The 27,204-nt window shown below is 40.4% G+C and overlaps 1 protein-coding gene across 4 annotated transcripts in view; it reads right to left on the reverse strand.

Annotated features, from left to right (window-relative positions):
* Positions 1-27,204, reverse strand: part of CNNM2 (cyclin and CBS domain divalent metal cation transport mediator 2) — a 146,332-nt gene that overhangs the window by 2,651 nt on the left and 116,477 nt on the right. The window contains exons 2-6 of one of the 4 annotated variants that reach the window (XM_061199018.1): positions 21,386-21,529; positions 18,448-18,585; positions 16,225-16,394; positions 6,384-6,477; positions 3,430-3,495 (exon numbers count right to left, since the gene is read on the reverse strand). In XM_061199018.1, the coding sequence (XP_061055001.1) occupies positions 3,430-3,495; positions 6,384-6,477; positions 16,225-16,394; positions 18,448-18,585; positions 21,386-21,529 (612 nt within the window). Of the gene's footprint in view, positions 1-3,429; positions 3,496-6,383; positions 6,478-16,224; positions 16,395-17,487; positions 18,245-18,447; positions 18,586-21,385; positions 21,530-27,204 lie in introns of those variants that run through there. The other 3 variants (XM_061199034.1, XR_009702000.1, XM_061199073.1) reach the window with 3 other exon arrangements.

Consider the following 27,204-nt stretch of genomic DNA (forward strand, 5'->3'; position numbering starts at 1 on the left):
TTCTGTCTGCTCATACCATACCTGGCAGCCAAACCTGTTATCTTTGTCTCTGACCCCAGTAAAATCCCTGTCAGGCAGCCCGAGGACATCTCAGGATTGTTAAGAACCCTGGAAGACACCAAACCCTGAGACGGTTTGATTAGGTCACCTTAGGTGCTGGGGGAGTCTTCAATGAGATCAATAGTACTCTTTCATTAAAACAAAATGAAAGGAAATCCAGGTGAGTCTAAGTGTTGCTGCTTTTAGAGGCATGTTCACCATAGCTTCTAATAAATTTCATTAAAAATAAAACCCACACCCTCGCCAGGGCTTCTTCCATTTTTGCTTTTCTAAGTCAAACCTATTGCACAGATATCAACTGGGTGCCCACGCTGAATTGCACGATGTCACAGGATTGAAGGGGACCAATTCTCCCACCTGATGGTTGGCTCCTCTTTGCAATGTGTCCCTGACTGGCTCTCGGCTGGTCCCACCCTTCAACTATCGGAAAGTCTGTCATCACACCCATCAAAATCTGCTTCCCCAACTTCACTCTCCTCCACTCTGTGGAGCTCTACTGAGTGCCTTCCATTCCTCTGCTACTTGGAATAGCCCTTAAAAGTCTGAAGATAGTTAAGTCTCTTCCTCCCCGGGCTAAATGATTCAACTGTTCACCTCACATGTTTTATCCACCACCCCCCACCCCCCACACCCCCCACCCCCCCGCTTACCCGATCCTGACCATTGTCTGAGAGTCCATTCAGCAAACGTCCCTCTTTTTTTTTTTTTTTTTTTTTTTAAGGCCACGCCATGCTGCATGCGGGATCTTAGTTCCCCAACCAGGGATCGAACCCGTGCCTCTTGCATTGGGAGTGCAGTGTCTTAACCACTGGACCTCCAAGGAAGTCCCAGCAAAGTCCCTCTTAAAATATGACATGCAGAACAAAACATGGCAAGTACTCAAGGAACCTCATATGGCGAGTCCCCTTTCTCCTAAAATTTTCATGTAACCACTTTCCCTACAATTTTCATGTCATGAACCAATTTTCCATTGTTAGTCAAAATTAAACTCAATAGCAGTTCCTCTTGTTGCTTCCACTTATCTACGAGAACAAGGCAAATTAATTTATCAGATGTTTTCTATTTAGCAGATGACCCAACTTTGATCAGATGACCCAACTTTGCTAAGCCTCAGAGTCCTTATCTGTAAAAGGCGAATAGTAATAGCACCCACCTCGTAAGGTCTTATGGAGATTCAAAATGAGATAAGGTATATAAAGTGCTTAGCACAGCGTCTGACACCCAGTGCGTGCCTGATAAAGGAGGCTTGTTAACATTATTATATTCTTTCCCGTAAGTGTCATCCCAGACCTCTCCACCACGCGCCTACCCTCAGGATCAAGCTACTCTGTACTTGTGATAACTTCCCACAGGCTGATGGATGGAACAGTCTGTGAAACAAGGGATCCCACTGTATCCCTGGGCTTTAGCCCCAAATCTACAGATACTTCTGAGATGGTGTTCCCTTCGGTGGGTTACAATTTAAGGTTATAAAAACAAAACGTTTAAAGGGCAATTTTCTTATTGATCAGACCCTGTGCATGGCCAGATCGCCGTCTGAGGCCTTAGGCAGTGCTTCTCAATCTCCTGTTATTTTCTCCTGAGGAGGATTACAGGGCAATTTCTCTGGTCTCCCAAAGTATCTAGACTCCCAGTCAGCTTCCTCTCAACCGACTGCCCTCTGTTTTCTGAGAGATGAACCCTCTCCTTTGCCAGGAACCCGCTGCCTGGCATCACAGCCACAGTCTGGAGCAGCAGACCGTTTTCCAGAACCTCTTCTGCAACTCGACAGGAACCAGCACAGTCACCTTTCATCGGCGTGTGGGGAGATGTGCGAGTCTTCATACCAAGGAGAACAAAGACTTTAAGTGGCCACCTCCCAGTGCAGGTCATGTTTTGTTGCCAAATTTATGTGCCAAGGTTTTATGACAATAATTATGAAAACGACTTTCAATTTTAATTCCTCTTATGCCTTCTCAGAATTGTTTTCTTTGTTTTTTTGTCTTGGCTTATTTTATTCATCCTACCTAGGGATCCTTTCATTTGCTAGTAAGCTAGAAAGACACAATAAAGAAACATTCCCAGCCTCCTCCCTGAGAGCCACCAGGCACCGTGTGGAACTGGCTGGAAATCACTGGTGTAGCTCAACCCCCATTTATCAGGTATCATATTACTGTAATGCCAGCACCTCGAAGGCCTGGACCCACAAAGTGGATTTTCTCATTACTAGATCAGACGGAATGGGCAGAACTAAGAAATCTCTAAGTTCTACGGAAAAAGTAAGACACAAATGACATTTCCATGAGTTTCAGCCAAAAGTCACTTTACTTCAGCATCTGTGACATTTTAAATTGGTAGCAGATGCCAGCAAATAAAATGGCGAGGAAACAATACAAACATACATATAAATACATATTTATGTATACATATATGTGTATACATGTATATTCTGTCAGCTGATTTGATTCAAATAGCCCCATGAGTAATATCTTATGCCCAAACACCCGCAATTTTTTTTAAGAGCAAAGACCTGAGGGAATATTAGCTTCTTTCTAAGACAAGTATTGCCTCCTTCGCCGAACATCCGCATTTTAGAGTTTTGCAGAAACTGGATTATGAAATGCAAATCTCATCAGCCAGATTTTAAAATATAAGCTGTATGGAACAAAATAAATACAGAAAAGTTGTACTACCAAATAGGAAAGCCCAGCAATTTTAATTAAAGAGAGATTAAACCTCTGCCTTTCTTTTTTAGCAACTAGACATATTAGCCAGGCATGACCATACTCTCCTGCAGGGCAATAATCAAGCAGCTCGTTAGGAATGCGCACAGTACTAATTTCAGAACAAAGAGAGCGAGACAGGAGAAGCGGGGCCACCTGCCCGAGGAAGGGTGGAAATACATGCACCTCATTCACATGGATGCCACAAAAAGGACCAAAGAAACAGAGATTTGGGGGCCTCACCAAGAAAAGTTCATAGTCCTTCAGCCTTTTTGGCTGAATGTGTTCTGCGGAAGAATCCTCAGGTTTGGGGCCTCTGCAAATTCCATGCACCATGACTTTGCTGAGGTCACCAAAAGACCAAAGGGCAGCCTCACAAATCCAAGGTCAGCAGTGTGGATGGGTCACGCAGGGAACCCATGTCAGACCCACTCTCCCCTTCCCAGTTTCAAGATTCCCTTCCCATCTCCCAAACCCTTTGCGCATCTGTTGTGGGCCTATGCTGTCCTGGATAGCTCACTATTAGTCACAGAACCATGGAGTTTTAGAGCTCAAAGAAGAACTGAAAATGGCCTTGACCAAATAAAGGGAGCAGACCCGGCCAGCCGGGCTTTGGTGGGGTCAACGGAGGCAATCAGAATTATGAAAAGGAAACATGCAGAATTACCTGGAGAACCTGCTGCTAACAACTCTGTTCTGCTGACAACAAAGGTACGAGACAGGGACAAAGGAACTGAAAAATGGAGAAAAACAGGGTGAGACCATATCAAAAGGCAAGAAAGGAGCTCTCTGTAATCAGGGGACAGGAGTGGATACCTGTTCTACCCATAGGAGCGTTCAGTTCTGGAAATGCAGAAGCCTATATGATACTATATAAATCAACTGAACACACACTGCTTTCCAGGAAGAGGAATATAGGGAGGCTGAAATCGGGAGAAATCCTACTCACATGCTGCTTTACTATCCTAGAAATCTCTTAAGCCAGTAATACCCCATTGCAGTTTATAGCTCAAAACGTGCTCTTAAGGACTTCAATCACAGCTAGCCACGCAAAAGGGGAGCTTGATTCATCAACTGCCCCAAGAGCGTGACCCAAGCTGCCTGTGCCAGCACCTCGATACCTGTTCACTGCACAGCCTACAGCGTCCCTATCTGTGGCAAAAAATTATTCAATTCATTTACATTCTTAATTGGTCTGATTGTAACTTTGACCAGATGCTTTGAAATTTCACAGTATTCCATAGCAATTCAAAGTATTAAAGGAAGGTACATAAAGAATATCATATACAGATTTCCTGGGAATGGCAGACCAAAGTCAATCAACACGCCCTACCAGGCAGGGGTCATATTTTCTGGGCAGGTTTTTTGTTTTGTTGTTTTTTTTTAAATTGAGGTATAAGTGACAAATAACTGGGCCGGTCTTGATAAATGATTACTGTAGGGTCTTTCTAGGCAATCAACATTAATAAATAGAAACATTATCTTGGGATTACTGTACTTATTATTGCATCTCAATGAATATACAAAATCCCGAATCCTCAATGTAAGGTCAAGTAAAACGCTGGGCTTTGAAGTAAATAAGATGCCGTTAATGAAATTCCCTTCCTTCCGAGCATTTCCTACCACATTAGGTAGGAAATTGCAGGCCCACACACTTCCTATATGGAAGGCCTGCTCTTCAATTCCTTTCCTGAATGTGATTTACCCTATATAAATCCATGGTTTAATATGAACTGGGCTAATATTTAGGGTTCAAGAACTAGTGATGCATAAAAATGTACAAGTTACTCCTCTAGCTGTCCTTTCAAAGCCACCTTTACATACCTGATTCTGCTAACCTGGGGCAAATCTGAGGGTGGTTGCCAAGCAATAGTCACAATCTCAACACCTACTTGTGTTATACAAACATTTCCTCTTGTGCTTTAAAGGTGACAAAGTACTCGTGTGAGTATCATCACATTCTATTCTTCTAACAGTCACAGGAGGTAATCTTATACCCTTTTAATAACGAGGAAGCCAAGGGCCTTTCTCAGTCAGATAACCCATAAGTGGAACTCAGGCTGTCTCCGAGGTCTTCTTGGCCTAGTTAAGAATCTCCCCATCCTCTCACTAGCAGTGAAAACAGAAGATCACCTTGAAGTTGACAGCAGACACCTACTAATTAAGTGGGGTTAGACAGGCTTGTGTTCACACTGGGTGCTAGACAATGGGGACACTGGCCCATGTGACTCAAAAACCTGCACCAGGATAGTGAGCAGATGCATCGGGGACAGGGGAGGTTTAGAAATGTCAGAGAATTCTTGACATTTCCCTGACTTTCTAACTGTAACATCTCTGGGCGCCTGAGACATTGCGTGGAGCAGTAGATGAGGGCCAACGTCACAACACAGACTTGTCTGCAGGTGCCCCCTCCCCCTTTTGAGACTGGTTTTCAGAAGTGACAGCATTCTTTTAGGATCGGCTATTTTAAAGTTTGAGGTTTATAAAAGGTTATTTCCTAGCACAGCATGTCGTTCGGTATTTTGGCCACAAGGTGGTACTGCAGCCCCTGTTTACCTGCCTGCCCTGTTCCAGCGGGGATAAGGTAGCAAAGCAAGTGGTGCAAAGAGGAACCATTCAAGTCCCATCCCAGAGGTGAGCCAAGTATCCGCGTCCATGTTCTTACTAGAACAGACACCGCTTTCTGGCATCTTGTGCTCAGAGCCCTAGGTCGATACCCTGTGGCACACCCACCCTTAGTTGGCTGACTTAACTGGCCAGCTCTCTAGTTGAGAAGAGCCGGCTATAGGCAATGGATATATATTAAAACCTCAACTATCCTCAGAAAAATGCAAATTAAAAAATGTCCAGAATAGTTAACATCTAAAAGAGTCAACAGTATCAAGTGATGGATATGGAGCCACTGGAACCCCGGTCAGCACGGGCAGGAGTGTGACTGCCTCAGCCACCCTGGGAAACTGTGGGGCTGCAGCTATTAACGCCGACCCCGCCATTCCACTCCTACACATACACCCAACAGAAATGTCTTCACCAAAGGACGCGGACGGTGTCACAGACACACAATTCAGAGTAGCCCCCAAACAGGAAGCTACCCCAGTGTCCATCTGCAGTGAAAAGAATAAATGCATTGCTGTATATTCATACCATGGAACACTGTACAGCAATGAGAAGAAACAGAGTATAAGCTCACACAGCAGTACAGATGAGTGTGACCAGGACAACACTGGGTAAAAGCCGCCAGACTCAATGCAATATGTCCTGTATAACTCCATTTACCTGAAGTTCAAAAAGAGGCAAAACTAGTCAATGCTTACAAGTCAAGACAGTGGTTACTTTGGGGAGATAGTGACTAAAGGGGAGGGTGGGGCGAGGGTTCTCTGGGGTTGGTGATGTTCTGTCTCTTGATCTGGGAGCTGGTTTACACAAGAGAGTTCAGTTTGCGAAAATTCATGGAGGTATACATGTATGATGTGAGCAGTATTTTTTGTATACATGATACACTTCAATAAAAAGTTCAAAAAGTAAATAAATAGGGTTAGCCGGCAGGTACAGAAAGATGACAATACAAGGGCATGATTTCCTAAAACCTAGCCCTCCCCTGAGGCTGAGAAGGAAGCTCACCTGGGGAGGCTGTAAGGGCCATTACACCATAGTATGAAAAAGCACTGGCTTCAAACTTCATACCTTCTTTCCCAGCTTCTACTTCCACTTTCCCCTGTGAAAAGAAAAAAGGGAGCATGTTCAGTCCAATTACGTGAATTTCTTTGCAAACTCTATGCAAGATTTAGTCCTTCCTCAGATTTTTGTCTAAACTCCTTTCCCAACAATCCCAAGGAAGTAAAAAAAAAAAACCCTCAGATAATCTTTCCCACTTAGATGGAGGAGAGGGTTAATTCATCTTAAATATGAAAAATTGGATTTAGCTGGAGATGCAGAGGTGAAAGTAGTGTGATGTTTAATTTCCATGAGTCCACTCAATATTTCCCAGCATCCCAGTTCGTGGGTTCTTTGAGAGCCCTCCCAGTAATTGAAAGATGGGGCTCTTGTGTTCCACCGATGGGACAAACGCTGAGAAGGTGCTCAGTGACGGTCACCCAAGCAGTTCCATGGGAGCCTGAGTCGGAGCAGAGTCAGGGTCAAGGGCCAACATGGTTTGTCACCATGAAACAGGGAGGACCAAACCGGCTCCCAGCGGCAGAACTCCCTCTTATCTCCCTAGCATGGGTCCTGACCAACCAAGCAGACATGTTGCAGGCCAATCCCTGGTCATCCAGACACTCCAGAAGCACTGGGACACCATGGTACTTCTCGGCAAAGCACCTTAAGAAATCTCGTTCCATCAGGACAAAACCTCTTCTAAGGTTCTCCCTTTTCTTTCCTTCCTCTAACTTGACTACAGCTTCTTCCCTCTCATAATCTCCTCTTGGGCACACTGTGCCTTATTCATCCCTCTAGCCTTACAGTTCACCATAATCCTTTTCTGGGCTATTGGAAAACCCTCATAAGCAAGTTGCATCCTAGATTTCCAAGCCAAGGGTCAGAACAGCTCTTGCTCACCTTACCTATAATTATTGCCTCTCTAGTAGGAGGGTACGTTTATGGTGCATCCTTTACAATGGGTAAACAAAAATTAAGCTACCATTTATTGAAGAGAAACTGTGCTGACAATTCACAGTGCTTATTAATCCATTTAATGCTCACAACTCTACGAAGCAGACACAATTACCACCCTCTTATAAATCAGGAGAGCAGGGCTCAGAAAGATGAAGTAACCGAAGAACAAACTCTTCACCAATGTGCTACACTGTGCCACCTACGAACGCAAACTCCATCACTGTGATCACTCCCTATTATTCTATACCAAATTCCCAGTTATGGAAGCCCTTTCTCAAAACCCTTCTTCAGAAAACCATCCGTTGTCTCTCTTTTGGGTTTTCCTTCACTCAATGGAAAATATTAGTTTTATCAATCTCCAACCAATTCTCTTGCTATAATATAAAATCAACCTGCCAAACCAATAGGCACTAAAAACCCTGACCATGCAGGGTCCTCAGGAGAGGCTGTGCAGCCTTGTGAGAAGATAGCCCTTGCCCCTCCAAGAGCACACAATCCAGAAAAGGGGAGAGCACATGAAACTCAACGATGCAAGGCAGTAAACAAAAATTCTACATGAGGAAAAAGACAAGAAGAATATAAGGAGTTCAGAGAGAAAAAAATGACTTCCTGTTCTTGTATAAAGATAAATTTTATACAGGAAGGAAAATCTAAGGAGGAGTAGGATTTGAGCCAAGGGAAGGGAACAGTGTTGAGGAAGGTCAGAGGTGGGTGACAGCAGACTTCCAGGCTCAGTGGGTTTGCCAGGAAAGAAGGGGAGATGGGTTTGGAAAAGCAGTTTGGTGAGCAGGTCAGACTGCGGAGCTCCTTGAAGGATGGGCTAACGAGGTCAGGTTCTTGAGCAGAGGAATACTGTTTCAGGAAGATCAAGTCTAGACGTACACGAGAGCAGTAACCACAGGATTGGAAGAAGATCACTATGAGAGGAGCTACGGATAAGGAATCAACATAATTTGGTGAAACCGTAAGGGAGAAAGAAGCGCAAGGAGAGAGAGGGGGCATCAATAATCACAAGAGAAGTTTGCTCTGAGCGACTTGAAGAACGGGGACCCCATGAGTGGAGATGGAAATGTTGGGAAGGGGATGCATCAGTGATGGGGGCCAGGAAGAGGGGACGAATTCCCTTTAAGAAAACAAGGCCTTTTGAAGAGTCCATCAAAAAGGCTGAAATGGAAGGACGAAGGTCAGGGAAAAGTTCAGAACTGGAGATGGGGGTCTGAGAGAGGAGAAGAGAAAATGAGCAATTACAGCCCTTGACTGGGAGTAGGAGGAGAAAAAGAAACACATATGGGACCAAAGGGAAAACAGATACAAGTAGAACCGGACAACCGTGTCACCACAGAAGCTGGGAGAGGGAAGAAACTCAGAGCAAAGGGATGGTCAGAGAGTCACTGAGGAGGGAGCCATTGTGGCCTCAGGGAGTCTTTTCCTGAAGAAATCAGACCGTGGAAGGGAAGGGAGGGCAGGAGGGACAAAGCACAGGCAGCAGGGCCACAGGGGAGCTGGCAGCAGCCTTGGGGTCAAATGAGGCCTGTTTAGGATTAGGCAAACTGGGGCAGAAAGGGCGGAAAGTTAGTGGAGAGAGAGGAGGTGGGAACTCAGGGAGCAAAAGCCAAAAGCTGGCAGGAAAGAATGGGATGCAGGGTCCCTAAGAGAGGGGGGCAGGGACACAATATTCAGAGACGATGAGCAGCAGAAATGAAAGTGCCCGCTGTGTATACCTTCAGTTACTTATCCATTGCTTCATGGACTAATCTTTGATTTTGTATCAGAGAGCTAGGATGTACGTACACGCTAACTGAAAATGTCTGCCTCAGTGACTGTAAGCTCAAAAGTGTCTGTAGGACCATCATGTAACCTGCATTTCTATGCAGAAAATCAGGAGGAAGGATCAAATGCCGTAGAGCCTCATATCGACTTCCATTTCTATGGATCTCCTGTTGATCTGGATCCTTTTTTTTTTTTTTTTTTTTTAAACAAGCTACAGGGCCTTCTGTGTTCCGTGTCCCGCAAGACAGGCCGGCAGGTGGTGAGGAGGATCCGCTATCTTTCTTCTGGAGTCTACCTAGTCTAGATCCATCAGATTACAGGCAGGTGTACTAGGTCAGTGGTTCCCAGCTGCTTGGATTCCAAGAACTAGGAAAATCCATCTTCCTTCTCAGAAACAGAGAGAGGATTGCCGCATTTTTATTTCATAAAATATTTTTTTAAACACAGCTATCTACTGCGACCATCATTCCACAAAAGCCCAGACATTTTAACCCCCAAAATATAGAAAATATATAATTTCAGAATAACAAGTCTTTAAGCTGAATACACACAGCTTTATGAAGAACTCACTGCAACTGTTTTTATTTTTCTCATTTTGCCTCAAACTGGCGAAAACTTTGCCAAGTATCAGCATTTAGGAACCACTGCACTAGACTAATTTTGCTTCAGTTATAAAACTGCAGTAAAGGAGAGGAGACCTGTGGTTCTTTCAGTTCTAACATCCTGTGATTCTACAATTCCAAAAGTTTAAAAAACTGCCCAGCCCTATCTCCTTCTCTAGAGGACTGAAGTAGGACTCTAGTAGGACTCCTTCTCTACTTTCCTGGTAGGCAAGTTTTAGAAACATCCAGTGAACACATTTTTTTTTACTCATCTATGTGTGTCAATGTCTCAAAAAAGTGACCGTTTTCGAGTAAACCTTCCGGTACACAAAGCAGGGCTGCCCCATGAGGAAATGGCTTGCCTGGCTCAAGTTCAATCAGGTGTCTTCTAAGAAAACAAACTTCTTCCATATAAGGAAGGAGCTCCGTATCAATTTTACTTTTGAAACATTCACGAATTTGCTCTAGTCTAGTATATCACCAAAAAAAAGAAAAAAAAAAAAATCGAGACGGGACGGACTCCCAAAGGAAGCTAGGGCTTCATGTTGGTAAACTGACAAAACAGGAAGAAGGCCTCACTGTCCCAGCTTTGCCTGGGATTCTGTAGTAACTACAGAATCCTACCTTCCTTTGGAAAAAGGTATTAGACAACTCTTTTCAAAGTTTCTAAGCATCCACAAAGTACCCAGCAGTCACGTGCTGTACCTGGCCTCAAGGCAGAAGCCTAAGCTATCCTCGTTGGCACAAACAAGATCAACCCCTCAGTGGAAGCCGTGGACTCAAGGCTGAAGACCCTCAGATCCCACATGCTGAGCATCTACTTGGTCTCCTGCTCACTCTGGAATTGAGTTCTTTTTTTATTTTGTTTTTGTTTTTTAAATCACCATCGCAAAATAGGGTTTGACACCTAAAAGGAGGTAATGAAATGCCAGGGGCACAAACGCTAGGTTGTGTTCACCAGCACTGCCCAGTAGGAGGGGATGCATCACCCAGACATCCTCTAGCAACATTTTTCAATCTGCAGTCCACAGATGTAGTCCTAGGACTCAGCAAGTTTGCTTCATAAACACAAACTAAAAAGAAAAAAAATTTTTTGATGGTCAAAAATTAATTTACATATATTTCAGGCTATCTGGTTGACCACCTTCTAACCAAGTGCTGCCACCAGATGTCAGTGGCAGCATTTGCCTTAGTGCTCAAATCTGTTAAGTTGTTCTTACTACGTGAATCATCGTGGCTAAGGCTTGCTACTCAACCAACTGGGAGCTTGTTAGAAATGAAGCATTTCAGACTCCACCCTAGACGTACTGAATCCCCAAGGGATTCCCAAGCACGCTGAAGTGTGAGAAGCACTGAGCCAAAGAGAAAGGAACAGGGGAGGACTAAACATACAAATAATCCGGTCACACCCAGTGGAGGCCAAATAACAACACAACATACTGTACAAACATACAGAGTAGCTCAAACTGAGCACAGGGCTGGAGGGTGCCATCCTCGCCAGGCACACAGGGACCTAAGTGTGCTGAATGCAAGAGCCAGCGCCAGAGCTCCCTGCTACCGTCCTGGGACCAGTGGCACTTTCCTATCAGCCGAACAGTGTCATTTACACATTTAAAATACTAATTACAAACTTGTTTTCTTTATTGTTCTATGTAAGAGTTCTCAGCTCAAAGGGTTCAAAAGGAGCTCATGCTAGTTTTATATTGACACGTATTTAATTTTTAAAAAATGGAGTCAACACTAGGTATCTAAATAATTTTTTTCTGTAACATGGCTGTGTTATCTGTACACAACTCAAGAGTGAGGAAACATTATTCACTGGGACACGGAGACCCTGCAACTCAAAACTCCTTGAGAAGGTTTGGTATTGAAGGCTTCAATTCTCTCCCAATAACAAGTGAAATGATATTAAATATTGTCAAAGGCTGTTTAGTTCTAAGATGCTACCTGCCACCTCCACAAAAGAACAGATTTCACTCCGTAGGGAAAAACCCTTTCGAATCTATGTCAGAAACCCTAAAGGAAAAGAGTGGATGGGGCAATTGAACAACAAAACATCTGGGGCATGAAATCAACAAAAATTAACCCCAGAAAAAAAAGCATCCCTTTCCACTGATTACATAATTGGCAAAGAAAAAAGCTATTCCTCTTGTTTTCCTATTATTCTTTATATTTACTCAAATCATAATTTAATTATGTGTTGTGTAAGAACAATGATATTTTTTATCTGCTTAGACATTTTATTCCCCAAAGGACCAACAAATACTTCACTGTAAAATATCAACTATATATATTAGAAAAATGGTTTATAATAGTTATAATTACAGGCACACTATCTTTTTTGACATATTTTTGTACATGCTTTCTACTTCTTTTATGACCATATAATGATCTCTCATATTATCCACACTGAAATTTGATTAGCTTAGACATATGGACTATTTCTACTACTTTAATTATAATTGATAGATTTATTTGCTATAAATCTATTTGCATAAAAAGCTTTATAAAAAATAATGATTTCTTGAAATGCATGTATATGAGGGGGTGTATATATTTATTCCCAAAAGGAAGCTGCCAGTTTAAGCATGTGATTGGTTTACAGCATTTTTTTCTTTTTTGTTCACTGTTCATCATGGATTTTTACAAAGATTTTTTGTTTTTGGTTTGTTTTAGAAATCAAGAATGGATGCTTAATTTTGTCCTGATATCTACTGATTTAAGCATAGGGATTTTTTCCTTTACTGCTTTCCTAGTTAACATGGCATATTTTAGTTTTGTTGTCCTTCTATTAAACTAGCCCTGAATACCTAAAATAATCCTAATTCAGTCACAGTCACAGTGAATAGCTCTTTGGGTCCGTTATTGGTCTCTAACTGCTACCTTTTTATTTAGGAATTCTCCATCAATGTGGACAAGTGAGACTGGCCCAGAACATTATCAGACTTTAGATTAGGCCATACTGTCGTAAAGAATGCATTTAACTATCAAATCATCTTGTTCTATTTGTACAATACAGAAATTGAGTTCTTTAGAGTCTCAATTTTTTTTTTTTTTCCCAAGCAATTCCTTTGATTCTAGCTGCTTTTTTGGGGGGAAGGGAGAACTTCTAGTTTTCTTTTTTCTCTTATTACATTAATTATGCCAATAGAATAATGATTTTGTTAATCTTTTAGAAGAACCAATCTTGATTTTATTTATGGGATGTAAAAGTTCTTCATTTTAAAAGTTATTTTCATGACACTATTATTTAATTTGTTCTTTTTAGTTTGTTGCTTTGCTCTTTTTCTAGTATAGAAAATCAGAGATCTTTTTTTCTTATGTAAGTACTTAGAGGAAGAATAAAATTTTAAACTTTGACATACTGTGGATATGGTATTTATATTATTTAATAGTTTTTTTATTCTATACCTTATGTATAAACCTTTGTAAGCGAATTGATCACAGTTTTAAAATAGCTTAGTACTTTTCGATTATGCATTTTTATGTCTAATTTTATTTCATCATGATCTATGCAGGTAGTTTTATGAAATTTCTATCCTTCTGAATTTATTAGAATTTACATGTGACAGAGCAAATGACCAATTTTTATGAAGAAGTCACATAAAACTTTTTTTTTTAAAGTGTATTTCCCTGGCTTTATATTTAATTTTCTTCAACTTGGTTAATTTTATTTACACAATTTAAAACTCTAACATTTTTTCTTGCTCTTTTATGATGGTGGAAAAATTTTCCACCAAGATTATGTTCCTATCCATTTCTACTTTTATATGTGTATTCTGTTAAGTTATATAAGGCATGTAGAGCCAAAAAAGTTTTCTTTCACTATTTATTGTGCTTTTATCACAATACATTTTAGTTTAAAAATCTACTTTCTCAGATAAAACTTGAAAGTACCTTTTTATTCATATGTAGTATGTGTCCCATAACCTATAGGATATTCTTTTAAGTAAGCTTACTTAAATGGTTTGCTTTGAATAAATTAGACTTTATTTCATCTAGGGTTTAAACTCAAAGTGATTGTTTCTAGTTATAATTATACTCCAAACATCAATTACTTAATAAAAGAGTTTTTCTAGTGTCTGCAGAAGAAGGCAGCTCGCTGGCACTGGGGCCGGGAAGGCAGCTACAGCTGCTTTCCTCTGGTTTAATGTTCTTGAAATGCAGTGGAATATGCTCAATAACCTGGCATGAATTTCCAATGATGGATTAGTGATATTTTAGGGTGGAATATACTCTGTCAATGGTGATGGCTATGCTAGACTGACAGGGTATTATGATATTTCATTTTGTCATACTCTGGGTACCTCAGGTAACTGCCTGGCCTTCAAGAACATGATTTTCACCAAACTCTACAGTTTGAACACCTCCATAAATCCTTGAAATCTTTATAAAACTCCCATGATGGGGCTTCCCTGGTGGCACAGTGGTTAAGAATCCGCCTGCCAATGCAGGGGACCCGGGTTCGAGCCCTGGTCTGGGAAGACCCCACATGCCGTGGAGCAACTAAGCCCGTGCGCCACAACTACTGAGCCTGCGCTCTAGAGCCCGTGAGCCACAACTACTGAGCCCACGAGCCACAACTACTGAAGCCAGCGCACCTAGAGCCCATGCTCCGCAACAAGAGAAGCCACCGCAATGAGAAGCTCGCACACCACAACGAAGAGTAGCCCCCGCTCACTGCAACTAGAGAAAGCCCGCACGCAGCAACGAAGACCCAACGCAGCCAAAAATAAATAAAATAAAAATTAAAAAAAACTCCCATGACATCGTCAGTTCCAAGAACTTGTCACATTTATAAAAATATTTAACATGACATAGGTATTCAAATATAGGTACATGGACATAAAAGCCTTATCAAAAATATCTTTAAAGATTTACTTATAAAGGGACAAGAATTATGAAGTCCCTCTTCCATAAAATCTATTTTTAGATCCATCAGCCAGGAAATGGCTTTTTTACATACCAATAGAGCATTACTGAATCAGAATTCATAAATGCTAACTATATAAAAATCGACGATTGAAAGCCACAGAGTTTCTAATATTACTGAAATTCACAATGTCAATCCTCAAAGTTCTAAATAAACTGTCTTTAATGTCATTCAGTTTCTCTAGGTTTAAGGAATATTCACATCTAGATTTTATGAGAAACATGAATGCTTTACTCCTTCACTGTAGTAAATAAAATAAATTCCCAACCCCCTCAGAGTTTCAAGCTTGTCTATCCCCAGAGAAAAAGAAAAACAATTCAGGACTGAATGAGACTAAAGTTAGTAGAATAATCAGGGTACTGACTTAGAAAACCTGCAAATAGAAGTTTCCAAGAAACACTATATGAAAGCAGCATATACCTGGTTAATCCACAGACTTTTCTACAGTTCCTCACTCCTGCTTCCAGAATTCACTATACAGTCCAAACACGGGGCATGAACACAACACTTCCCAGAGTTTCTAACATCTCGACATCTGATAAGAGTTATTTTCAGATAAAAAGAAACATCTTGATTCATTTAGATAATTGGGACTTGCTGGACTCAATGTAAATTGTAGATGGGTCTACCAAGTGCTAATTATACTCTTATAAAGATCCCTCCAATTCTTACCTAGGAAGTAACCAAGAAACAGGAGAATGCTTAAGGGGCTAGTATTCTTATATTGAAATATACTCAGAATTCCTATAAAAGTAATTCTTCAATAAAGAGACACAAGAAATCAATAAAACTAGCATGCTATTCATTGTACTATTCATCTTGGTCTCCATACCAAGAACTGCACTCTACCAAGTGAAACTGTGAGATAATAAGGGCCTCCTGTCAATCCAAGCACAAAAGCCCCTCTACGGCCCCTAGGAGGGTTCAGAATGGATGGACCTTCTCACCTTATATAGTGGATTATGTTACAGTGAGAAGGAGGTAAGTTACCATTGCCATGAGAGGCTGTGATTATCCCATCAGTTCCTCATTAAAACAGAAGCTGGTAGTAATCAGGAATAAAAACAATAATAAATGGATTATTTTGATGGCATTAAGGGAAGAGATCATAAGGCATCTCTAGGAAATTGTGCAAGACCAAGTCCTAACGAGGGGTGGAAGAAATAAAAGATAAAAAGGAGACCCAAGGAACTCACAACACTTAAATTTCAAATGCCCAGCCAAGATTTAGACATGCACAGGTAATTCCCCAAACTCTTCAAAAAAAATACAAACACCTGAATTCACCCTTCTTCAAATGAATGCCTCAATGCCTCAGCAATCACTAAGTGCCTGTCTGTATTGGAAGTTAAAGTAATTAATAACATTGCTTTATATTGAAATTGTTTGCAGATACGAAAACAGGGAGATGAAATTCTCCCACTGTAAGGCCACCCCAGAAGTTAAGTATGTTATCCTTGACACCCATTCACCTATACCAAGTCTCCTCCGAAATGGAAGGGTGGGTACTCAATAAGATCAAACAACTATTAATTCTTCTGACCTGCAAAATGAGAACGAAGTAGTCTACAGGTTTGTTTCGCTGGTAGAGGTAGTATTCTGGGGCTTTCTTGTTCTTCTCATCATACTTCAGTTCCTGGATGACATTGGGGTGCTTTAGCAGCCTTAGAAGGATCTTCTCTGACATCTGGGATGGGCTAAATGCTTCTACTTCTATAGATATAAACACAACTTGATATTACACTTCAAATGGATGGAAAAAAAGGATACTAGTGATTAAGGTGTTTAGAGAAAAGAATACTTGGAATTGAAGCGATAACAGTATGGATTAACGAGACTTCCGTTTGGTGATCCGCTGGGGGCAGATTACCTGGGAGAAATTAGAAAATGCTGAATTCTCATGTTTGTTGCTTTAAAACTTTTCATTTTCAACCTGTCATTGGTTTCAGTTCTCATAAAAATACCCTCATTTTCTGACTGACACAAAGGAAAATCAACCAGAAGCAGGCTCCATGACTGCCAGGACGCCCTGCAACAGGCCACAAAAGACTGACTGTCCAACAACAGCCAAAGGAAGAAGCAAAGGTCAGGAAGCATCTAGGTGTGGGTTAGTACCAGGTGCACAGACGCAGTGCTCCACATCTCATTCTCCCACTCAACTACCCTGAGAAAGTCTGGGAACAAAGGAAGGTAGAGATTCAGAATAAAAGCAAGGCACGTGCACACATCAACATGCACTCCAACTTGCTAATTAAAAAAAAAAATGTAATGTTGATCTGAGTCTACAAATATATTGATTTTATTAAAATAACAAAACCCAAAATTACTGACTTAAGGGTGCCATAATGAAAGTGGACTTTATGGTATCTCAGAGGCAGAGTAGGATAACATTTAGTTTTAAATTGTGGTTCTTAAATGATGAACAATATAATCAGAAATAGAAAATAATAAGCAAGTTAAAGACATTGTTTATATGTTTAAAAATTTTTTTTAATTATGTTATATGTGCAATATAAATTCTGCATTAGCTTCTGTGACTTTTTTGTAATAACAAAATTAGACAGTACATTGTGGAAATTTTGGATAACACAGAAAAAAATAAAGAATAAAATAAAATCACCTATAAACCAACCACTCGTAACCATTCTGAGCAATTGGTGAGCATTTCTTTCTAATACCTCACCTAGGCATGCGTGCCATGTACGTGTGTGTACACACAAAAACACAAGGATAATCTTGTGTACACACAGTTTTATACTGTTTCTTCTCACCTTACATTAAATTATGAGTATTTTCCCATGTCATAAATATTATATGGTGAGCATGTCCAGGTATCTGAAAACATGATCTTAAAGAGTGCATAACATTCCATCACATGGCTGCCGTTAGCATTCTTTTCAAAATATCTTAAGTATACTGCATTCAGTTGAAAGGCACTGGCTGCCCATCTTGGACACAGACGTCTTCTACAGGCCACTGGGTACTCTGATTTTCTCACACTTCCCCTGGCCAACAGAGCTCACCCTTCGCCTAGAGAGCCATCTGGGGATGTGAGCAGGGTCAGTCGGTCTCTCAAGTCCGTTCGACCTTGACCTCTCTGGAGCAGTCAGTGCTGGCTGGGTTGGTGGTTTTAATAATGTGAACACTTGCCTCCTGGAATGGGCCCAAGTTAACAATCTGATTTGAAGAGGCCATCAAGAAATCCATGTCAGAGTTCTTAGAATTTCTGATTTCATTAAAGCCATAAAGGGTAAAGATTTAATTTTGAAAATTTATTGTTCTTCTTTGCAAATCATAGCACCTGTGTCACCACCGATGTCCAACTGTTCTTCTGAGGCAAGCTGAAGAGAGAACTACTCAACTGTCCGACACACAACGAGGTAGTGTCTGGTTTGCACTGTCCGCCTGCTCCGCCAGCTGGCTCTCCCCTGGACTTAGCTGAAGCGGATGGCCTGGCCTACTGTTCACATGCAGTGTGGCACTAACATTCATCCTTACCTTTCAGACCAATTTTAAGTTACTGGTCCACCCCTGGTAAATGTCTCAGAGGGTTCATGCCGACACTGAACATAGGAGAGGAGAGAATTTAAAAAGAAAAAAACAAAACAAAACAAACAAAACAAAAAAACAAAAAACAAAACACAAAAGTGGCATTACTTATCACCCCATTTCCCCGTCTCCACCCCCAGCCCACCCCAGTCAGCGGTGAGTGAGAAACTCGCTCCAGGGTTGGCAGAGATTTCAAACTGTGATAAGCTGCACTTGCCTGTTGCTAGGAAACGGTGCATGGCCAGGAGAAGCTGTGGTGATATTTTAACCTTCATCTCGCTGTCTGTCTGCTTAAAGGCAGAAAAATCTTGCTTTCTTTCTCGATGGGCCACTTTCTTTTTCGTTCTGTTATCAGCTGAGGGAGAAATGGAAATGCATTCCATTAGATTGGGGCTCTTTTCGAATGAAAATGACATAATATATGGGAAAGGCTAGGCTCTCTCTCCAGATGGTGGGCACGCTACATACAAGCACCACATGGAAAGGGGAAGGGAGAGAAAGTCCTCATTAAATCAGTGCAGCACACTCATGACTGTGACACAATCCAGAGTAAGAAATCACAGGCAACCTGATGAGGAGCAACTATCGACACACTTCGTGAAGATCTTCAGAGCCCTTTTAAGTACGTTATTGGGCAGCTGGGGACAAGAATCCTCCCCTCATGGAGCCTATACAACCACATAGCAACAGAGCATGTAGCCCGGAGTGCACACACGCTCCTGCTACTCAGGTCGCCACACCGCAGTGAAGAACAATCATGTTACAGGAGACACAGGGAAGCATGTCCCTGCCTTTAAGAGGCTCCCAGCCTCTGCTGAAAGAGAACACACACACACACACACACACACACACACACACACAATCTCAAGAAACAAACAAGAACACTTTCATGGAACAGTATTTTAATAATAATAACTGTTAGCTGCATTTCTACCCCAGACCATGAGATCCTCAAGGTCAACCAAATACAAAGGAAGTGATTCAGAATAGAGGTCAGCACACTTCCTCTGTAAAGGGCTAGACAGCAAATACTTCAGGCTCGCGGGCCATGTATGCTCTGTTGCAACTACTCAACCCTGCTGTTTAGCAAAAAGCAGCCATATGTAAACGAATTAGCAGGGCTGTATTACAGTAAAACTTTATTACGGATATGAAATTTTAACTTCTTATCTTATCATTTTTGCATGTCACAAAATAAAATTATTATTCTGATTTTTTCAACTGAAAAATGTAAAACAAAAATTTTAGCTTCTGGGTCATATAAAAACAGGTGGCATGCTCTTGAGGGCCGTAGTTTGCCAATCCTTGATCTAGGAGGCGTCTAATGCAAAACCTTTTTTCAAGTATTTTTCTGGACAAAGTAATGATCAAGAAAAAACTAGGTTAGAGACAAGATCCTAATTGCTTCCTTTTTTTCCCCCAAGAATCATGAGTCTTTACATTACCATTTCATGCCTAGGGCAAAACAGAGTGATTACTAACTAGGCTTGTCCTGGGGTGACGGTGAACACAACCTATAATTTTCCTGTCTCAAATTCTCTTTAGAATCAGGCAGCATAAATCAATGCAAGCATCCTAAATAATTTTCTAATGACAAAGGTAGTCATCATCCCTGATCTGAATCAAGAATACACCTCAACCACAAGTTCAGCATCTCATCTCAGGAAGCCATGTATGAAATCAGTCTCATCAAGGTTTAAAAGAAGTGAACTGTAGTGTAAACCTAAAAGCTCATAAATGTCTAGATTATCTTTCTTACAATGAGGATTACCCCTGGGGAAACACATAAATATGCAGAGACACACTTGGTATTAAATAGTCACTGTGAGGAAGGATGAAAAGAATGTAAACGCAGAATTAACAATATTCTCTATTATGAAATCTCTGATTATTCTCCAAGAGTCAAAAGGATAAAACACATAGGAACTGGTGTTTTTTAAAGAACACTATACAGATGTGAGGAAAAAATAAGATACATTTTCAGAAGCATGTCAAGAGCTAAACATAAAATGTATTTTTTTAAGTGGGTACATGGAAAACATAAACATAAATGTATAAACATAAAATGTATTTTAACATAAACATAAAATGTGTTTTTTTAAGGGTGCCTGGAAGACTTTTTAAATTTTAAAATGAGGGACATTCCCTTCTAACAGGACTGAAAAAAAAAATCATTCCGCTTTGAGCAAGGCTGGCTTTGTCCTGGGTGCTCCAGGCCATTTGAACAGTCCATTTTCCCCTCCAAGTCATGCTTTAAAAGCCAAACAGGACAAAAAGAGCCCAGATTCTCTTTCTCTATACCACCTTTGAGAGCCCCTAACATCTCAGGCCTTGGGCCATCTTTGGCATTAAGAAACTCTTGAAAGAGTCTTACTTTGCTAAGAGTAAAGCTGAGGAAGAGGGTTTAAGCTCCACAGTCCAACAGTTGTGGACTTTAATGAGACAAGATTCATGTTCAACACTCAGCCCAGAATCAAGCCTACTCCTGGGCAAACAGGTGTGGATACTTCCCTTGCCCTGCCCCTATCCAAGACCACCTCTCAAAAGGCAGAGAAGCACAGAATGAGAAAAACACATTTTTTATTGTGTACCCTAACCCATCCTGCTTTCTCTATATACCCCGCTGCACCACCACTCCCCCAGCAAAACTATGCCTGCAAACCTCACCTCTACCCTGGCCCATGGGTCCTGGAACAGAGAAATTTCAACAGTTGTTATCCATCAATTTAACAAACCCCCCTCACTTTTTAAGTATATGAATTATGACCATAGGTAGAGACAGAAATTTATCTTAAAACAATTTGCCTAATTGTGTAAAATGAAAATTTAGTAAAGAACAAGTCTTCCTCCAGATGTAAAATAAATGTGAAAACCAGGAATGGAGTTTTCTGTTCAGGGCAAGCAATGCCCAGATCAATAGTTAGAAGCAGTTGGCTTTTCAAAAAAAACATGGCCAGTTGACACTACAGGACCTGCCTCTTCTTCCTCTCTAATGAAGGGACTGGAATATACTGGTAGGTGGTACCCAGCCTACACACACAGTGCATAATTAGAAACAGGCAGACAACAGCTGGAGAGATGTCAGATGACTCACAAACAACATGACAAATAAAAGCAAAGGTTTTGGAAAATTACACTCAGGCGATGGTACTCACTGTATAAATCTGTTTCATCTAGAATCTCAGATTTGATGATTTCTTCAATCACATCCTCTAATGTGACAATTCCCAGAACTTCATAAAATGGATCCCCCTCTCCCTCATTGTTTACTCGCTGCACAATAGCCAGGTGAGATTTACCTTTAAAGAAAAGAAAACAAAGAGGTAATTTTCAGAGGTAATTTTCTGAATTTCCTGAATGAAGTCTTATAAATGATTATGGTAAAAATAGCAGCAAACACAGATACCAGATTATCAAAGTCTATATTTCAGCATTTAAAAATGATTTGGAAATACCACAAACAAATGGAAAAGCTTCATGGGCCATAAAAAGTAAGACCAGTTAATCCAGAAGAGCATCATCGTCTACACACATGGTACCACCATGTTACCACTTGCTTCCTAATGGATTTGGTCTTCGGTTATGTCAGCTCTTCCTTTGTGACCTTTTAGCAATTGCTACTTTACTTTAGGAGAGCAGTTCTCGACGTGTGGTCTGTGGACCCCTAGGGGTTCCCAAGACCCTTTTAGGAGAGTCAGAAAGGTCAAACTATTTTCACTTAGAACACTAAAATGTTCCTGGAATTTTCCACTGTGTTGATATTTGCACCAATGGTGTAAAGTGCCTGAGCACAAATCAAGGCAGCGGTAGTAGTGGTCACTATGCTAGTGGTCACTGTCTTCTCCACCACACACACACACACACACAGTGAGAGGGGGAAAAATTAGTTCCTCTTAAGAGTATCCCTTAAATTAGGAGTTTGGGATTAAAATATACACACTACTATATATAAAATAGATAGCCAACAAGGACCTACTGTATAGCACAGGGAACTATACTCGATATCTTGTAATAACCTATAATGGAAGAGAATTTTAAAAAGTATATATATATATATATATGTGTGTGTATATATATATATATATACACATATATATGTAACTGAATCACTTTGCTATACACCTTTAACACAACATTGTAAATCAACTACATTTCAATAAAAATTTAAAAATAAAATAATTCTTTTCAGGACACACAAAAAAAAGAATATCCTTGATGAAGCAGTAAAAGTTATTAGCTTCATTAAATCTTGATTCCCGGGACCTGTCTTTCAATATTGTATGTGACAAATTGCGAAGTACAGTAAAACACTTCTGTTGCATTCTCAAGTACGATAGTTGTTTTGAGGAAAGGACTCAAATTGTTTTGAGGAAAATGACTCAACGCAAATTGTTTGAGTTGCAAGTTGGATCAGCCACTTTTTTTCACTGAACATCTTTTTTAGTTGAAAGAATGACTACCAAACAAACTATGGTTATTTAGACTTGGATATTTGGCAGACATTTTCTTGAAAATGAACAAGATGAGCCTCTTACATTAAGGAAAAACAACAGCAGTGTTTGCTGCCAAAGATAACATCTGAGCTTTCAAGGGAAAATTAGAATTTTGGGAAACTTGTATCCACTGCCATGAGCTTGAGAGCTTCTCAGTAAAGACTTTTCTGATGAGACAGGTGGTGCTATTAACAAATGAGATTTTGAAAGCACTGAACAATAAAATGTGTCAACATTTCAAAGATCTGCATAACTCTGTGAACAAGTATTTTCCAAATGACCACAGCCATGGTGTTACCAAATCACGCATGGGTAAATGATTTATTCAGAATGCAATACATAACAGTGGATTTTTAAAAACTTTTTATTTTGCAGTAATTTTAGATTTACAGAAAAGTTGCAAAGACAGTAGAGTCCCTGTATACCCTTTACTCAATTTCTCCCCCACTGATAACATCTTACTTTACCATGATATAGTCATCAAAACTAGAAACTGACATTGATATGGTATTCAGTAAATTCCAGATTTTATTTGGATTTCACCAGTTTTTCCATTAATGTTCTCTTTCTGTTCAAGTATCCAATCCAGAGTACCATATTGCATTTAGCTGTCATGTCTTCCCAGGTTCCTCTGTTCTGTGACAGATTCCCAGTCCTCCCTTGTTTTTCATGAGCTTGACAATCAAGTAGCACTGGTCAGGTACTCTGCAGAATGACCTCTTATCTGGATATGTCTTTCTCACGATTAGACTGGGATTATGAGTTTTCTAGTTACATCACATCAGGGCTCACATGGCAGCCACATGACATCACAGGTGATGTTCACTTTCACCACTTGGTTAAGGTAGAGTTTCCTAGGTTTCTTCTCCACTGCAAAGTTACTAATTTTTCCCTTTCCCTCATTCTACTTTTTGCAAGCAAGTCACTAGGTCTAGCCCACCCCCAGGGAGGGGTGAGTGGTAGGAATTAAGCTCTACTTCCTGGAGTCAGAGGGTAGCTACATACATTATTCAGAATTCTTCTGTAAGGAAGATTCCAGACCAAAAGATTTTAATGTAACAGTGCACCAAAAGTCCACTGGCATAGTTTCAGATTCTACATTGCAACTAACCTTTAAGAAACTATCACTTGGGGAGTTTTGGTATATTATCAAAGAAGAACATACACAATTATTCAAAAAGCCTATTAAAATACCCCTCCCTTTTCCAAATACGTATCTGTGTGAGGCCAGATTTTCTTCACATACTTCAATTAAAACAGTATACAGCACAGACTGAATGCAGAAGAGAATCCAGCTGCCCTCCATTTAGCTAGATAATAAAGAGATACACATAAAGGTAAACAATGACACTATGTTTTGGAAAAAAGTTATTTTTAATAAAAATGTTGTTTATGTTAACATGTAATGGATTTATGATTGTCCCTTAAAAACGAATAAGTAAATGTTGAAAATTTCTCAGGTTTAATTTCAAATATAGTAAACATCAAAAAGATATAAGCTACAAGGAAGAACACATGCTGTGAAGCTGACCAGTCCTGGATGAGAACTCCAGCATTGCCACTTTAGCCGTCACCAGCTGTGTGATCATGAGCAAACTACCTAACTTTTCTGAGCCTCAGTCTCCTCTAAACCCAGGCTCATTCATGATAGTCGCTGCCACCCAGGATTATTGTGAGTGTCAGAGATAATGTTGGTACCTAGCAAAGACAGTGCCTGGGATCCACTGGGTGATCAATAAATGGTAGCTCCTATTAATTTATTAATATTCTTCCTCAATTCTAAGGCACCATCAACTTATTGCCAGCTTAGGAAGAGAAAAAAAACCCTACTACACTAAATGTACACTGTGGTTAAAAGATGCATTTCAATTTCAGAAAGATCTTTTAAAATTTTAAATTTATCTCAAACACCAATATTGGTTTTCCCAACCCAAGGCATGCAAGGCATCTGAAACTTATCCTTAGGTTAAGCCAAGGAGACATGATATCTGGAAATTTCATGATCAGTTAACACATATATTATTTTTGTAAATGTCAGGGTGAGGTTTTTGGGGTTTTTTTGCGGGGGGGGTGGTGAGGGGGTGTCCTTTAAATAAAGTTTACTTAAAACTTCAAACTGGGTGAGTTTGCTCAGACACAATCAGCCAGACAAACTAAAAATATCCTGAAGGCCAGGTCTGATCAAGTTCCCAGCACTTACTCAGAAACTGGCTTTGGTTCTGTCAGCTTGTCCGCCCTTTTCCGCTCTGCCTCAGACCCCTTTATAGGCAACAATGTCTGGAGGCCTAGAAGTTTAGATTGTTAGACAATTAGGCCTCCTAACAATTTGCATCCTTAGCATGCTCACGCTCAAAGAATGAAAATATTTTGAGCAAATGAGACTAGGAGGAAAACTTATCAGCAATAGATATAAACACCACATCAGGTCAAGTCAATTCTAGTCTAGTCAATTTGGTCCGGTCAGTTTCTCACATCTGCTTTCCCAAGGACCCAAACATAAGCAGTTAAAAATTCTTGGTGAATGCTGTCTGTCGAAAGTTAAATTCTTTTGCTATTCCCAGCTTGTGATCATTTAAAAGGAATTTTCCAAAGCAAGGTCTAATATTAGACTCAAAATGAAGTTTCCATTCCACTGAGGCGCTATTCTCACCAAAGTAACTACCGCATAATCAGATTGTCTTGGAGCAATTCGTTTAAATGCAGATGGACATACTTGAAATACCAGCTCAGCAGCACCAACAGATCTGACTGGAAAGGGCCTTACTCTCGGAGAAATTCATGTAAGGTAGGCTTCTGAGATTGAAAATTATTAAGTTTTCTTCCAAGCTCACTTGTTCCCTTTCACACCCCCACCTCCAGTATTGAAACTTCTTCATCTGCCCCAGAGCCACATATTTTTAGCTTTGGAATTCCTGGTGAGAAGTCTTGTTTTTTTGAACCTTCTTCCCACTAAGCAGTACAAAAAAAAAATGATACCCCTCTTCTCTAATCATGCTTTTGGAGGACAACAATACAAGGTACCTCTTCCCCCACTTAACCATTCGCTGCAGGGAGTTCAGTCTTTGGCCTCATCAATGGAGCAATCAAAAAGAAAATGTAAACCTGTCAATACAGAAATTTTAAAAACTGAGCTCAAATAGCATCCTTCTGAACCTGAGTGTTGGAGGCATTAAGCCAGGATTGAAAGCAGCAAAGCAATTTTGGGGAAACTAATAAAAGGCATTTATAAACCAAAAACTAGAAAAGATTATAAACTGATGGATTCTTAACCTCCAAAGAATGAAAACACAGCAATCAGCACAACATGCAATTATAGGCATTAAGTAGCACTAAAACTTTTAAATATACATGGATTAAATAAACTTGATTAACTATATACAGAATAAAGCAGACATTAGGGCTTGGAGACAGCCCTTTTTTGCTAGCTATAAGAGGTCTTGCAGTATTCATGTCATTTCCAACTGCCCTGAACTTTATACCCATAGCCTCTCTTCACGTAGTCTGGTCCTAGATCACTAAGGGATCACTAAGTCAGACCTAAGAGAATCTATGCAGGCCTCTCTTCAGAGTACAGGGCTCTATCAATATATTTCTATTCAAATTCAGTATCATAAGCAAGTTATTATGAAATAATCACCTAGATTTTAACTGCTACATGCTCAAAACAGGGCACTTGCACAGATGAAATTACAAGAACATGTCTTCATTGTGAGGTATGCTAAGTAAAATCATCTACACACAGTAAAACTGGGATCGAATTTCTGCCTCTGCCTGCTTTCACTGCTCCCTAAATCAAAGTATTGCCTATTCTCTCTGGAGAATCAGCCCAGAATGGTAGCAGGTTGCCACACTCGCATTTTTTAACCTTACCACGACGCTAGGCTCGAATTCTGAATGACAGATACCATTTGTATTTTGATAGAAATAATTAACTAGATAGCAATTAGGCTGACAAAGGGTACCTTAACTGCCTGATGAAAATATGGACTCGTTTGCTATCATACAAGTTTGATGTCAATCAAGTGAAATGGAACAGTAGACAGAGTAACTGAAATAGCTAAGGAAGAAAGCCAAGAGGGTAGATGAAGTAGAATGGAATTAGGAACAACCTGACACAGCTGCACTAATAACAAGTGACAGGCAGTAGTCCAAGAGACCTAACAATGCAAGCGCAAGGCAGACAGAGTCTTAAATGCCACTCGAACAGCAGGAGGAAAACAAACAGAAGATTCAGCCATGAGAAACTAAAGCCAAACGTCTTATATCTGCCATGGCTGCTGTGTCACACCACTGTAGGGGCACAGAATGCAAGGCCTAATGGTTCCCCTGAGGTTGTGCAGTGTCGTGGCCCCTCACTTAAACAAGGGTAGGGCAAATGAAGCGTTTGATATGCCTTTGTTTTTAAACATTTCCCAGTTTATCTAACGTAAGAATTATAATAACTCAATAAGTAAGAATTAATAAAGTTCCTAAGAGTGAGT

The sequence above is a fragment of the Eubalaena glacialis genome, chromosome 1, assembly GCF_028564815.1.
Source record: "Eubalaena glacialis isolate mEubGla1 chromosome 1, mEubGla1.1.hap2.+ XY, whole genome shotgun sequence".
Taxonomy (NCBI): Eukaryota; Metazoa; Chordata; class Mammalia; order Artiodactyla; family Balaenidae; genus Eubalaena; species Eubalaena glacialis.